This window comes from Miniopterus natalensis, chromosome 13 (genome assembly GCF_054644295.1).
Source record: "Miniopterus natalensis isolate mMinNat1 chromosome 13, mMinNat1.hap1, whole genome shotgun sequence".
Taxonomy (NCBI): Eukaryota; Metazoa; Chordata; class Mammalia; order Chiroptera; family Miniopteridae; genus Miniopterus; species Miniopterus natalensis.
Window position 1 is genome coordinate 54,425,488 of NC_142093.1, and position 15,433 is coordinate 54,440,920.

Below are 15,433 nucleotides of genomic sequence, written 5' to 3' on the forward strand. Positions count from 1 at the left end.
CTGCCTCCTGGCCCAGGCTCCTCCCTTTGAGGCCATTTCAGACTACAGGTCACTCTGAATCTTCTGTGGGAAGGCCCAGAAACAGGCAGCTAACATTGACCATATACCAGTGATGCTGACTGTCCTCTTTAACGTACTGACCGCATTAGTAACAATAGAAATTCCATGAGAATGGAGGTACCCAAGCAAAATCAGCTAAATGGGAACATCATAAACAAAAGGGTAGTGCTCATCTGACGTTTTGTCTGTGTCTGCATAGGCCAAAATTTGATCATATCCCACAGTTCCTTCAAGAGACCCTACCCCTTAGTTCATAATTTCTTCACTTCTGAGGACATGGCTCTAAGTTTTCATCTCCCAGGAAATCAACCACGCTCCCACTTGTTTTAATGAACCTGTAAAGCATGTCCAAACAGGTCCAGATGATAGATGCTGCAGAAGAACCCAGCCCACTTATATCCAAACTATACTGAAATGAATAATGGCCCAAGAACAAATGTGTTGAGACCACCTGAAGTTATTTAAATTTTTATAGTCAATTGCCTTATAAATTAGAGACTTGTTTAAGTGGAATTCTGTAGATGAACTCATAAAATATGCATTTAATACTTTATGATACAGCTATAGCATTGCAAAAAAGTAACCTCAAAATGCATGTGAGAACACCTGATTGGCTTTCTTTCATTGGAAAGAGGGAGACTTGATTGTCTGCACACAAGCTGGAGAATGATGTTGCTGAGCAGTCAGGTTGAGCAGGAGGACTAATTTCTTTTTTTATTATTAATTTATCTTTATTGTTGAAAGTATTACAGGTGTCCCATTTTCCCCCCCAATTGACCCCCTCCTCCTTGCTCCACCCCCTCCCCAGGCCTTCACCCTGTTATTGTCTGTGTCCATGGGTTATGCATATATGCATATAACTTCTTTGGTTAATCCCCTCCCACCCTCCACTCCCCTTCCCTCTTCCTTCTGAAATATGATCATCTGTTGCATGCATCAATGTCTCTGGATCTATTTAGTTTGTCAGATTCTTTTGTTCATTAACTTCTTCTTAAAGAAGACCCTTCAACATTTCATGTAGTACTGGTCTGGTGGTGATAAACTCCTTTAGCTTTTCCTTGTCTGAGCTCTTTATCTGACCTTCAGTTCTAAATGATAACTTTGCTGGGTAGAGTAATCTTGGTTGTAGGTTCTTGCTTTTCATCACTTTGAATATTTCTTGCCACTCCCTTCTGGCCTGCAAAGTTTCTGTTGAGAAATCAGCTGACAGTCATATGGGTGCTCCCTTGTAGGTAACTAACTGCTTTTCTCTTGCTGCTTTTAAGATTCTCTCTTTGTCTTTAACCTTTGGAGTTTTAATTATGATGTGTCTTGCTGTGGGACTCTTTGGATTCCTCTTGTTTGGTTCTCTCTGTGCTTCCTGGACTTGTAATTCTATCCCCAGGTAGGGGAAGTTTTCTGTCATTTTTTCAAATAGGTTTTCAATTACTTGCTCTCTTTCTTCTCCTTCTGGAACTGCAATAATACAAATGTTGGGCTGATTGAAGCTGTCCCAGAGACTCCTTACACTATCTTCATATTTCTGGATTCTTTTTCCTTTTTGCTCTTCTGGTTGGGTGTTTTTTGTTTCTTCATATTCCAAATTGCTTATTTCATTCTCAGCGTCCTCTACTCTACTGTTGATTCCCTGTAAATTATTTTTTATTTCAGTTCGTGTAGACTTCATTTCTGGTTTGTACTTTATTATGTCATCCATGGTCTCACTTGTTTTCTTAATTGTCTTACTAATATCCTTGAGCATCCTTATAACCATAATTCTGAACTCTGTATCTAGTAGCTTGCTTGGTTCTATTTCATTTAGTTCCTTTTCTGGAGATTTCTTCTGTTCTTCCCTTTGTGGCATATTTCTTTGCCTCCACATTTTGGCTGCTTCCAGGTGTTTGTTTCTATGTATTAGGTAGAGCTACTATGTCTCCTGTAATTGGTAGAGTGGCTTTGTGTACTAGGTGTCCCATAGGGTTCAGTGGCTCAGCCTCCCTAGACACCTGAGCTGGGTCTTCTAGGTGCTTCCCTGTGTGTGCTGTGTGCACTGTCCTGTTGTAGTTTAGCCTTGGTTGCTGTTGGTGTTACTGGGAGGAATTGACCCCCCAGGCCAATCAGCTGTGAGGACCAGCTGCAACTACAGCCAAAGAGCTGCTGTACTGGAGACACCCTTATGGAGCAGGATTTTCTTCAGTGGAGCTTTGGTGTTCACCAACTGCACCCCTTGAGTGTGTCACTTGTGGATGTGGTAGGGTTGTAATCCAACGTGGTTGAGTCTGGCCACCAGGTTGAGTCTGGCACTGTCTCTGGGGCCTGCCAGGAGGTGCAAAGTCAGCCTCTGCCAGTGCCTTGCCCAGGGCCACCCAGCATGAGCTACACAGCAAGCTGTAGATGGCTGCTACTTGTGCTGGGCTTAGAGGTGTCCAGGAGAGGCCAAGCCATGGTCCAATGCAGGCTGTCACTAGTGCCAGGCCTGGGGCCCCTTATCAAGCCATATGGGGCTCCCTGCTGCTTGTTTGAGAGATTTTAGAAAAATCCTAAGCATGAGGCTCGAGAGGCCACTTGCATAGAAAAGCCACTGGAAATGGCTTGGATGAGCTTGCAAGTAGGGAGGGCGGAGTCTCTGGGAATCACCACAGCGGGGCCAAAGGTGTGAGCCAAGTTGATGGAGATTCAAATATGGTGCCTGCCTGCCAGCTCTGTGGGGGAGGGCTTGCCAAAGGAGCAGTGGCCTCTGCCAGCTCTTCTGTCTGGGAGAAAGCTGCCCCTCCACCTCTCGCCACAATTTCAGGCAAGTTAGTTCCTCCCCAAATGTCCCAGGCTCCTTTCAAGCTGCTGCCTGGTGCTGGGGCTCAGAGGGAGCGGGTCTGAGTGAGTCTGTGCGCGGGCCCTTTAAGAGGAGCTGCCTGAGACTCCCGCAGCCTCTGCTCCCTCAGCCACAGTCCCTGCTGGTTTCCACAGCCTGAAGCTGTGGGGACATCTCTTCCCAGCCCTGGGACCTGATGTGGGACTGGGACCCCTCGCTCCTTCGGGAAACCTCCCCCACCGAGATATCCCTCCCAGTTTTACCCCAAGACACTGGGTGTGGGCCCGAGGCTGCCTCTCAGGGATTCAGCCCTGATCCGCCCATGTCCTCATCCCTCCTACTGGTCTCGGTGCTTCTTCAGTTCCCTGGTTGTAGGGCTTCTGTTCAGCCAGATTTCAGGAGGTTCTGCATGATGGTTGTTCTGTATTTTAGTTGTAATTTTGATGTGGTCGTGGGAGGCGGCGGGGACCGCGGTTACCTACGCCGCCATCTTGTTTCTAGTCCGCGACTAATTTCTTTCAGAAACCCAAGAATTAATAAATTAATGGTCAAGAAAAGGAAAAGAAGGAAAAAAAATCTAAGAGGGGAAAATCCCCAGTTTCTGCAATTTAGCAATCTGAAGAAAAAGGCCTATTTGGTTTATCCTTTTTTCCTTTTTATTTTTTTAAAATTTTTTATTGAACTTATTGGTTAATAAAATGATATAGGTTTCAGGTGTACAATTCTATAACACATCATCTGTATATTGTATTGTGTGTTCACCACCCCAAGTCAGGTCTTCCATCACCATTTATTACGCCCTTTACCCTCTTCTATCTCCCCCCAGCCCTCCTTTCTCTCTGGTAATCACCATGCTATTGTCTGTGTCTATGAGGTTTTTTAGGGGGGGGGGGGTTGCTTAATCCCTTCACCTTTTTCACCCAGCCCCCAACACCCCTCCCCTCTGACAGCTGTCAGGCTGTTCTCTATCTATGAGTCTGTTTCTATTTTGTTAGTTTATTGAAGCTTCTGTACTCATTTGCTCCTATAGCCCACTGTATGTAAAATAACATGAGCATTTACTAGAGTAAACCATAAATAAATGGCTGTTTTTACCTTTAAAAAAAAACAAACCCACAGATTTATAGAAATAAGATTTTGACACTATAAAACTCACCTGTTTCAATTCAGTGATTTTTAGTAAAACTGACTAGGCTGTCAACCACCACATTCCAGTTGTGGCACTTTTCCGTCACCCCAAAAAGACCCCTCGTGCCCATTTGTAGTCAATCTGTTTGCACCCCCAGCCTTGGGTAACCACGAATCAGTGAATTTGCCTTTTCTGTACATATCATATATAAGTGGCTAAATAATATTTGTTGTAAAAATATACTTTTGCTTTTTCTGAGACTGCCTGGGGTAGTCTTCCTGGCGAGATTATAACTGAACTGGGCTTTGAAAGGGTTATATGGAACAGGAGGGACCTTGCTCATTTAAAAAAAAATTTTTTTTTCTCTGTGTTCTTCAGATTGAATAATTTCTGTTGATTTGTCTCTTCTGTTATATCAATTCTACTATTGAGCCCTTCCAAATACTATATTTTTTACTTCTAAAATTTTCATTTTGTTCTTTTTATAGTTTCTTTTTCTCTGCTGAAAACACATTGACATTCATTTCAAAGGTATTTGCTTTTACATCATGGACTATGGTTATAATTGCTGACTTAAGTCTTTATCTGATTATCACAACACTTGGGGCATCTCGGTATTGTGATCTATCAGCTGCTTTATACCTTGAGAACTGGTCATGTTGCCTTGCTTTCTTGTCTGTTGCATTTTGGATTGTATAATGATATATTGAATATTATGTTTAAGATTTGGGATCCTGTTTAAATTCTCTGGAAAAGGTTGACTTTTCTGTTTTGTGTTTTTGTTTTAACAAAACTTGATTATGTTTAGACAGAAAATTCTGTCTCACTTTCTGTGGACAAGGTTCCCAGGCCAGTTCAGTTGAAAGCCTGTTCCCACCAACAAAGAACAGGAAGTTCCCCAGAAAGATGCACAGTACATGTATGTCCTGCAATTCCAACAGAGTCCTAAGATACCTATACCTGTGATTTTCACTGTCTGCGTTGACTTTTTCTACCAATTACTAATATTTTGTTTTTTTAGCCACCGAAATTTCAAGGAAATTCAACAAAGAAAATCAAATCCAAAAAATTGCATCACCTCAAAGGCCAGAGGGTTATTGCAAGATGTGATGCAAATGGCTTTTATTTTCCAGGTAGGTATACTGTTTTGTAAGATTTCTTTGTTAAAGAATATGCTATCAGGGACCAGAGGTTCTCAAACTGTGCTTTCCCTAGAACATTGAAATTTCATAGCTGTACTAAGATATTCCACTTCTAATCCACTTCTAAAATGAAATGGTGATGGGTTTCTCCCCATATTTGTGGGGGAGGGGGACTAGCCAGAACATATATTTACTTTAATCCCCCACTTGTTTAATAACCAAATTTTTACTACACATCTACTATGTTCCATGTATGTAATATTCCTGAAGTGCTGGTCTGTCTATTGAAGGAAGCAAACATATGGAAATTCTTGTCTTCATGGAGATTACATTCTAGTGAGGGCAACAGACAGGCGACCACATAAATATGCAGTGTGTCAGATACAGTGCTATAGAGGGAGAAAAATCAAGCCGTAAAGGAGGCTGAAAGCCAAGGTGAAAGTGGCAATTCTAAATATGGTGGCCCATGAAGAGCTTCCAGGGCAGGTGGCAGGTGAGGGAGGACTTAAAGCAGGAGGGGCAGGCATGAGATTGTTTAGAAGAGAGCTCTAAGCAGGGGACTCTCTGCTTAGTACAAAGTCATGAGGCCGGAGTGCACGTGTGCCTTGGAGGAAGAGGCCCGTGTGGCTGGACCTGAGAGGCTTGCCAGAGTTCCTGGAAGACACGATCCTAAAGCACTCAGCCAGGTGACGTTCAAGTGAGAGCTTAATGGATAGTGAAAGGAAGATGAATGAAGACCTAGAGGTGCAGAAAACCATTTCATGTCTGAGAAATAAAATAGAAAATAATGATGCTCTTCAGAGAGGTAAACATGGGGCTGTTTAGTAAGGATCTTGTTTAAAAATGTGGGTTTTGCACTGGCCACATGGCTTACTTGGTTGGAGTGTGGCCTTGGTGCACCAAAAGGTGGTGGGCTCGATTCCTGGTCAGGGCACATACCCAAGTTGGGGGTTTGATCCCTAGTCGGGGTACACATGGGAGGCAACTGATCGATGTTTCCCTCTTTCTCTCTGTCTCATTGAAAAAACACCTTAGCAACAATTCAAAGAGGCAATTGGAGGGAAACCTCTGAGACTAAAGCAAGATAAGAGCATGGTGAATGGACATGTAGGGTGACCCTTAGTGCGTTGGGGCAGGTAGGGGGGGAGGCTACTAGTAGGGCAAAGTGAATTTCTTTTTCAGGAGATGGAATTGAAGCTGGGCTGTGAATATCAGAAGGTTCTTGCAGCCAGAGGTAAAAAAACAGAAAAGAAAAAAGAAAAAGAAAAAAAAAAACACAGGCTCCAGCCTGAGAAATTCCTGTTTGGAGCAAAGAGTAAGACCTATTCTTGCATCTCTCACCAAATGAACTGACCTACGCTGTATACTGAGACTATTTCTCCAGTCCTCTAACCTCTGAGCACAGGCCAGTTTTGCTGAGGGTCTCAATAGGGGCACATCCCCTGTTTCCTAGCCTGAATAGAGGAGAGCCCTCTGGCCCAGGTGGGGGGCCGACTCATATCCAGGAAGATGACTGGAATCACCAAGCCTCCTTCAGGAGAAAAGACCAAAAGAACAAAGACCAGACCCCTGAAATGGTTCTTGGTGACACTTCAGAGCCAGGCGACACAGTCTCCCCTCTCTGGGGGTAAAGACAGAAAAGTGGCGCTGTCAGGAAGCAAAAGTTGGAAGTTGGTCTTGGATCAGGGCATAGAAATGCTGCCAACTCCTCACTTAGATGAAGGAGCAAGTGCAGATGCTGAGCCCTGACTCGACAAGCCGCTCAGGGTCCTGCAGGTCCCAGAGCACAGCCAGAGGGGTGCCAGGTGGTGAGGCTGGTTCTAAAGTTAGGCCATAAGAAAGTACACATTTCTGGAAGTAGACAAAGGCCACATCTGCAGAGATTGTACACAAAGGAGAAGAGAATCGAAGGAACTAAAAAGAGATTGTAGTAACATACCGAAATGTCTAGGTCCCATCACCTAGGGCAGGTGGGGCAGACTTTCCTGTAAAAGACAGGGAATGAATGGTTCAAACTTGTGGGCCATGCAGCCTCAGTCACAGCTGCTCAGTTTAGGCAGGCAACTGGCAAACTGGTGGCCGGCTTAAGACCAGATTCTGCTCAAGTCCCAAAGGTTGGGAGTGTGAAGAGGCTCACCCTGGCGGTGGCGATGTGGCCGCCTTGGCAGCCCAAACCTGAACCAGGGGGAGGGTGTGGCGTGGGAAGTTTCCCTTCAACCAGGAGTGATCCTTCATTATTTCATAATAGGAATTCCTTTGAAAAGTAGTGTTTGTTTTTCTAATTAAAAGAGTAAAGTCGGTTTATGTAGGAAATGTGTAATATGTAAAGAATATTCAAAACCCAAATTGAACATGCTAATTTGATAAGACAGCACATACAGTGGAAGCTGGTTTTCATGTGTGTGTGTTGTTTTTAAAAAAAGTTGTCATTTAATGGTTGGTTATTTAATACAAAAGACATGGACTCAAGATGAAAATCAGCAGGGTCTTTGCTGCGCACAGGGCATGGGACTTTGCTGAGGTGGGATGTGAGCAGGTGTGGGTACCAAGACTCATGCTGCCGGAGCCCAGTGGGGATGCGCACATTTCTGTCTTGGAGTGGAGGTCCAGGGGCAGCTGTCAATGCCCAGGGAAGTGTCGTGTCCAAGCTTCCCCTTAATATTTATAACCCCTTTATAATGGGAAAATATAACTGATAAAATATGTGCACCTTAACACAGGCACTTTCCTTTCCTGCTTCAGTAAGCTCTTTGAGGAGAACTAAAGGGTAGGGAGACACCTGGGTTCTTCCCCCCCCCCTCCCCTTTTTGGTTGTACGTTTCAGGGAAGCTGTAGGATGATCTAATATTAATGAAAAGCTGGTGGTGGGAGTTCACATCACCTTTTCACTTTCATGATTTCATTTTATTGACTTTCAATAGCTAAGCATTATAGAGGGGAGTGTGGCTAAAATAAATGAATAAGGAAACCAGGCTGTAGGAAGTGTCCAGGAAGAGGGTATTGTTTCTAAGAGTGACGTTCCCCTAGGATGACTGCTAGTCATGTGACACTGAATGAGTGAGCTTCTGCATGTTCTCTGGGCTCCCAGCTCCGGGGTGCCCAGACCAGAGCACTGCCTTCACCGCCTTCAATCAGTCCGCCCCATTGGACGGCGCCCAATGCTATATGGTGGGGACGTCAAAGAGGCACACTGATGTAAATAGGCAAAGTGTAATAATTAGCAGTCAACAGGAGGGGCCAGCCTAAGGAAACAGACATTACTTGTCTTCATATCGTATTTTAACTTTGATTCCTTCCAGGGGTCGTAAAGAAGTGCATAAGCCCCACCCATGCACTGGTGGACTTCAGGTACGGAGACACCAAGGTTGTGCCTACCTCCTTCATCACGCCTGTGGGGGGCGCCATGCCCTGCCCGCTGCTCCAGGTACCTGCTCTAACACCTGTTTCAGGTCCCTTTTCACCATTCCCAGCGCTCTGAGGATGGTGCAAGCCCTGATGGACCCTTTGTTGAGCTCTGGTTGGGCTCCTGCAGAGGGCTTGTATTCCAAGGAGAAGAGCAATGGCCCCTGTTGCTATGACCACTTGCCTGGAGATTTCTTTGCTCGTGGACCTGATCTGTTAACACCCTGTTAAGTAGCTCAGGACTGCACTTGTCACTTTATAGGCCAGAGATGGTCAGGGAAGAGAGTTGCTATAGTTGCTAGTGCTCTTGAAAATTTAACTGCAAAAGAGTATATTGAAATAGATTTAAAACAAGGGCAGAGGTCATGCTTTCCTTGCCACCCAGGCCAGAGAGTAGAGAGAAAGCCCCCAGAACCGCAGTGCTGTGGTTTCTGGGATAGTGTGAGCCTGGAGGAAAGGCACTGAGCACATTCTTGGGATGTCATCTGGTTGTGAGGTCCCACCTCCCCAGGCCAGACCCAGGGTGCAAGTTAGTGCACTTTCTCCTGACAACTGATCCTTTCCATCTGACAAATGCCAGCAGCCTCTGTGTGTTCCTTCCCAGGATTTTGTTTCTGCTGGAAGCTATCTCGTAACTTTTACCCATGGAGTCCCTCTGTGTGCTCAGCACGATGTTAACAAACCTGCTCTCTTCCTGTATTGTGGTGGCAGCCCTTCAGATGCATGAAGACAGTGTTCACCTCTCTCCTTGATCTTCATGTGGAGTACCCCAGGTTCCTTCCACCAGTCCCAGTAGGATTTGTGTTTCTAGACCCCTCACCATCTTGCTGGCTGTCGCTGGTGAAAAAGTCCTGCTACAAAGGGGCTTCTCCAGACTGATCACTAAATTCCAGGTGTGGCCCAATGAGTACAAAGAATTTTAGAACTATTTACTCTTCCTGAGAAAAAAACATGTATTTGAAATTTAGAATCCTGGGGTATTTTAGAACAAGCTTATATTAATATTGTCTGTAAGATCTATAGCAAAATGTTTACTATGAAATATGTCATCTACAGGTTGGAGATTATGTATTTGCCAAAATTGTGGTACCAAATGGATTTGACTTCTATGTCCCTGCCATTGTCATAGCACTTCCGAATCAGGATGTGGCCGAAGATAAATTCTACACAGTTTTGAAGTGTAACAACCGGAGAGTAAGTAGAACCGCATTTAGAGAGGACTGTGGCGCAAGCAGGAAGTGGCTCCTTCATCTGCCTTTCTTGTGGGCCACACCTAGCTCTTCCCAGGCACTGCCAGGTGTCTTGAAGAAGTTTTTTCCCTGGCTGTATCTACTCCCCCCTGCAGTTTGGATTCTGCCCACTCATGACACAAAATCTGCCCTCACTAAGCCACGGCCTCCCTGCTCCGCTGCTGAATGGCCTTCTTGGCTCCCGTTCTGCACCCCTGGCTGGGAACTCGCTTGGCTTCTTCAGGGTCTTTCCTGTTCTTACTTCTCTCTTGCTTCCCTGCTGCTGCTCAGAAAACTCCTGCCTTACGCTCCCCTGCCAGTCCTCCCAATGGATCTTTCCTAAAAATTTTAGAAAAAATCTCTATTGGTTTACTAATTTGATGGTATCATTTGCCTGCCTAATGTACACACACACACACACACACACACACTTTTCATCAACCTCAAGAAAAAGTGCAGCTTTGGGGATGTACAGTATAGCATAAGGAATATAGTCAATAATATTGTAATACCTATGTATGGTGTCAGGTGGGTACTTGAAATATCAGGGGATCACTTTGTAAAGTATAGGATTGTCTGACCACTATGCTGTACAACTGAAACTACTACAAAATAATATTGAATGTAAACTGTAATTGAAAATTTTAAAAAGAAGAAGAAAAGAAAAGAAAAGAAAAGAAAAAGTATTGGTTGACCCCAAGGTTCTGGCCTGCCTGTGAATTTGGCTTCCAGCCCATGGATGGCTCGCTACTTCCTGAACAGTGGCCTTTTCCAAGCCCCTGGGTTTAACTCTTCTGGACTGCCATTCCCATCTTCTTTCCATGAACACTCCTGTCACTTGAAAGATTCAGCCTAGTTGTGATTCCTTGCTGAGGCCCTCAGGGTCCCCTGCACACTGTCCTGTCCTCTTCCCTCACTGGCTTCCTCACCAGCCTCCCAGCTCCTTAAATGCAGGAACTGTGGCCCTAGTCACCTTTGCACCATGACACAGGCCCTGAGGAAAAGAAGGCTCTCCCAATTGCTTTTTAAATTATCTGAGTAAATGATGTTTCTAAAGGAAATAACTTTGCTTGAATGGGCTACTTAATATGCCTGGAAAATAGATTGTCAAGCAAAAAGGAGCAAATAAAATCATAGATGCTAACTTTACTAGGCACACAAGTGTGTTGTCCATAGCGAACAACCGAGTGGGAACGATCATTGTCCCCGTCTTTGCATAAGGAAGCCAAAGCAGAGAGGTGGTCACACACGGGCGCCATAGAGCAGGGGTGTGAACTAGGCAGTCGGGTTCCATGGGCTGCAACCTAAACCTCTGCGTCTGACTGCCTAATATGCGGAATAAAATACCTAGTCAATTCTTGACTGTAGCATGAGGTATATTCACCAGGGAGGGGGCTGTGGTAAATATACCACAGTGGATTTTAGGATTAAGGGCAAAGAATGAAGACCATCAGAGCCAGTGGGTCTGGAAGGACTGAATCCAACCTGACAGAACAGAGGGAGAAATGTGCCTTCTCATCACCCATGAAAAGCCCTGAGAGAAAATGGGCTTCCCTGGAGCTGTTTGGATGACAGTAAAGGGGCCTTCTAGAAGGGCACCGGGTGGTGCTGATGTGGGGATATCTACCGGGCAAGAGAGGAGAGAGCAAGTCAAGGGGTGATTGAAGAGACATCCTGGGCATGTCCCCTCAGTGTGGGGAAAGATGAAGCAACTGACACAGGATCGCTGAGCAAGAAACTCAGTCTAGGAAGGACCTTGGCTTTTCCCACAGGGCAGTGGGTCCCTGGAGACCTGAGTGGCATGGGGGAGGGGGAGGGATGGACACTGAAAACAGTTCTGATGGAGATGCTGGGAGACTCATGGTGCTGAAGGTTGGGCATTCGTCAAGGGGTGGTGGTGACAGTTTATAAGTCCAGGAAAGAGATGGCCAAGGCCGAAGTAAAGGTGGGACGATGGTTATGTGAGAGGGTGTGTGTGTATGCATGTGTGTGCACCCACTGCATCTTAAGTGGATGGACTTGGCAAATGATCCAGGATGTGGAGAAATCACAAAGAGGATTCAGTGATGACTGTTCTTCAGCATGTAATTATCAAATGAGGCTTTGTATTTAAACTGCACTCTTGAGTATCACTCTGAATAGGATAATGGATAGCTATTATAATGAGTTGAGCTAGAGTAAAATTACATCTGAATTGTGGACATCTCTGACTTAAATTGAGTTAACTCTTTGGTATTATTGCAGGAATTTTGCCCACGAAGTGCACTTATTAAGATCAGCCAAAACAAGTATGCTCTCTCTTGCTCTCATATAAAGTCATCCCCAGTTCAGGAGGATCCAAAAGTGTAAGTGGACCCAACTTTTTACTTTCTGAATTTTATTTCTATTTTTGCACTTTTAATCAGTTTCTGGTTGAGATTCATGATCTCTGAGTACTTGGGGGGAAAAGCAGAGGTGGGGACTTCCTGCTTACAATGTAGCTCTATGATTGTTCTTTACTCAGTGTCATGCCTTTTACCTCCTGGTTATTTGTCTGTCTGGTTCTAACCTCAAATCCAACACTATTTTACTAACCTTTCAGAAAAGCATTCTGACTTCTGTCATGAATATGAAGGAATTATTCCTTTTTATTTGTAAGGATTCAAGGCCTTCTTTCCCCGCAGCCCTTGACAGCCACCATCCTACTTTCTGTCTCTATGATTTTGACTACTCTGGGAACTTCATATAAGTGGAATCATATAGTATTTGTCATTTTATGACTGGTTTATTTCACTTAGCATAATGCCCTCATGGTTCATCCATGTTATAGCAAATGCTAGACTTTCTTTCCTTTTTCAGGCTGAACAATATTCCATTGTATGTGTTTACTATATTTTGTTTATCCATTTATCTGTCACTGAACACTTGGGCTGCTTTCATCTTTGGCTGTTGTGAATAATGCTGCTATGAACATGGGTGTACAGGTATCTGTTTGAGTCCCTGCTTTCATTCTTGTGGATTCATAACCAGAAGTGGAATTGCTGAATCATGTGCTAGTTCTATTTTGAATATTTTGAGGGACTGCCATACTGTTTTCCATAGCAGCTGCACCATTTTACATTCCCATCAACAATGCACAAGGGTTCCAGTTTCTCCACACCTTTGCCAACACTTGTTATTTTTCCGTTCTGTTCATTTTCTTTTTAATAATAGTATCCTAATGGGTATGAAATAATCAAGCCAATTTTTTAATCCTTCTTGGAAATTACCTCCAGAGTCTTTGAGCCAGTCTTTGAAAAGTATCACATGTGGTAAATCTTAGTCCTTTGGAGAGAGATTTGATCTATGAAATTTTCTATTTAGAAATAACTAAAAATCTAACCAGCTGGTGTTGCTCAGTGATCTAGGAGATTGAGGTTTGATTCCCAGTCAGGGCACATGCCTGGGTTTTGGGCTCCATCCCTGGTGGGGGTGTGCAGGAGGCAGCTGATCAATGACTTTCATCACTGATGTTTCTATTTGTCTCTCCCTCTCCCTTCCTCTCTCTGAAATCAATTTTAAAAAAAAAAGAAATAATTAAAAATCTTTTCCCACTCTATTAATTTTTTCTTGACAACTTTAAAAAGGATCTGAAGTGGCTATCATCAAAGTTATTCAGAATGAAGGCTGGGTGATCAAGGTGGCAGATACTGATTATGGGAATAAAATATGGTTTAACAAACACCAGGCAGCTGGTGTCCTTAACTTAGCCTGAAGGCTCTGAAAAAGGCAAGTTCCCAAAATGGTGTGCCTGGAAGGCGTGGCTGAAATGAGGTCAAGGTATTTGTTGCCTAGACACCTTCTTTGAAAGAGGACATTTCTGGATAAATTGTCCAGTATATTTTCTTTGTGTTTTTTTGGTACCCTTTGACCAACATCTCTCCGTTTCCCCCACCTGCATCCCCAGCCCCTAGCACCACCTTTTTACTCTGTTTCTATGAGTTTGGTTTATTTTAGGCTTCACATATGAGAATGAGAATGATCATGCAGTATTTGTCTTTTTCTGACATATTCCACTTAAAAAATACCCTCAAGTTCCATTCAAGTGGTTGCAAATAGCAAGATTTCCTTCTCTTTTTTACTGCTAAATAATATTTTGCTATTTATATGTGATATATATATCACATTTTCTTTACCTATCCATTCATCAATGGAGGACATTTAGGTTGTTCCCATGTCTTGGCTACTGTGAATAAGGCAGCAATGAATGTAAGAGTGCAGATATTTCTTCAAGATAGTGATTTCATTTTCTTTGGATAAATACCCAGAAGTGGAATTGCTGGGTCATAAGGCAGTTCCATTTTTAATTTTTGAGGATCTTCCATACTGCTTTTCATAGTGGCTGCACCAATTTACATTCCCACCAGCAGTACACATGGGTTCCCTTTTCTCCACATCCTCGCCCACACTTGTCTCTTGGCTTGGATCTCTATGTAGACACAGCAGCTGTCAAGACCAGGGTAACCTGATTCCATCTCTCTAGGGCTGATGTGAACATGAAGAACTCAGCTTTACTAACATGGCCAATCAGAGAAGCTGGCACTGCCGATCTACGGGAGCTAAGACAGGAGAACCCCAGAAGAAAGAAAAAGAAGCCTGCCAAGAGGCTGCCTCTGCAGGAGGTGGTGTCCTCGGATTCAGACGACCCTTCCCGTGGCAACAGGTCCCAACAGTCCTACCCCAGGAGACACCCCAAGCCCAAGGTGGGAGGGGGACAACATTATTTATCTCCAGAACACCCTGAAATCTCTCCCAAGAGTAGTACATGTGATATCACTCCCCAGTTCCTGGGCCAGTTTAGGCCTCAGTACAGCAAAAACTCTAATACCTTAAGTAATACTGACATCCACTTCCCCAGAGAAGGTCCCCAGCCCGGGGTTTAGGAGTCAGCCAGCCTCGACAACGCTGCCACACCTCCACCTGAGCAGCCCCACTCTGCACTCTTAGAGACACCCACAGCAGCAAAGGGCTGAGGATCGCCCAGAAACCTTAAAGCAGTCTAGTAGCAGCTATGTTTGAGAGAGCCAGCATTCCTCCAGGGCTGCCAGACCTCAACCCCTTGACACTGTGGACCTAGCCCCTCTGCTGAGGTAAGGCCACCTCCTTCATTCCACCCCTGCCATCCCTATTTATTACAGAGGTAGACTTCCCTGACACCCGCCACCTGCATTGCCTACCTGTTTGAGCTTATTGGTTTTGGCTTTTCCATGTTTTTATCCTATTCTTTCCACTGTCCTCACAAAACTATACTCAAATTCTGGTAGACTCTCCACACCTAGAAGTTTAATCTGATAGATTACTGTCATAGGATTTTCAAATTTTTTGAAAGTTAGTTATAATCCAAGCCTGAAGTCTTGTTTTAAACTGATTATCTCATATGAATTAGGCATTTTATCATTTAATATTAGGACTGGAATTAAGGCCTAATAACTTGTATGAGAGCTGCAAGACTGAGCATTCTTATTTTATTGTTTTCTGGAGGTTTTTCTTGAGCTCTCCCTAATTGTCTTTGTCTATAGTCTGTTGTAGGTACCTCTAATTGAGCGTGGAACCAGAATAAAAACTCTTACATTGGAGACATTTCAAAACTATTGGATTGTGTGTTACTGCTTTCTTTGAACACATCTTAGCAATAACATATAAAAGTATTCACCTCTATCCATTA

General features: G+C 44.0%; 1 protein-coding gene across 1 annotated transcript in view; it reads left to right on the plus strand.

The window, feature by feature from the left end:
- The window catches only part of VWA3B (von Willebrand factor A domain containing 3B), a 137,088-nt gene extending 122,437 nt beyond the window's left edge, over window positions 1-14,651 (plus strand). The window contains exons 22-26 of the mRNA XM_087823772.1: window positions 4,999-5,110; window positions 8,419-8,543; window positions 9,578-9,715; window positions 11,995-12,095; window positions 14,252-14,651. Coding sequence (XP_087679898.1) covers window positions 4,999-5,110; window positions 8,419-8,543; window positions 9,578-9,715; window positions 11,995-12,095; window positions 14,252-14,651 — 876 coding nt within the window. The remainder of the gene's footprint in view (window positions 1-4,998; window positions 5,111-8,418; window positions 8,544-9,577; window positions 9,716-11,994; window positions 12,096-14,251) is intronic.
- The last annotated feature ends 782 nt before the right edge of the window (window positions 14,652-15,433 follow it).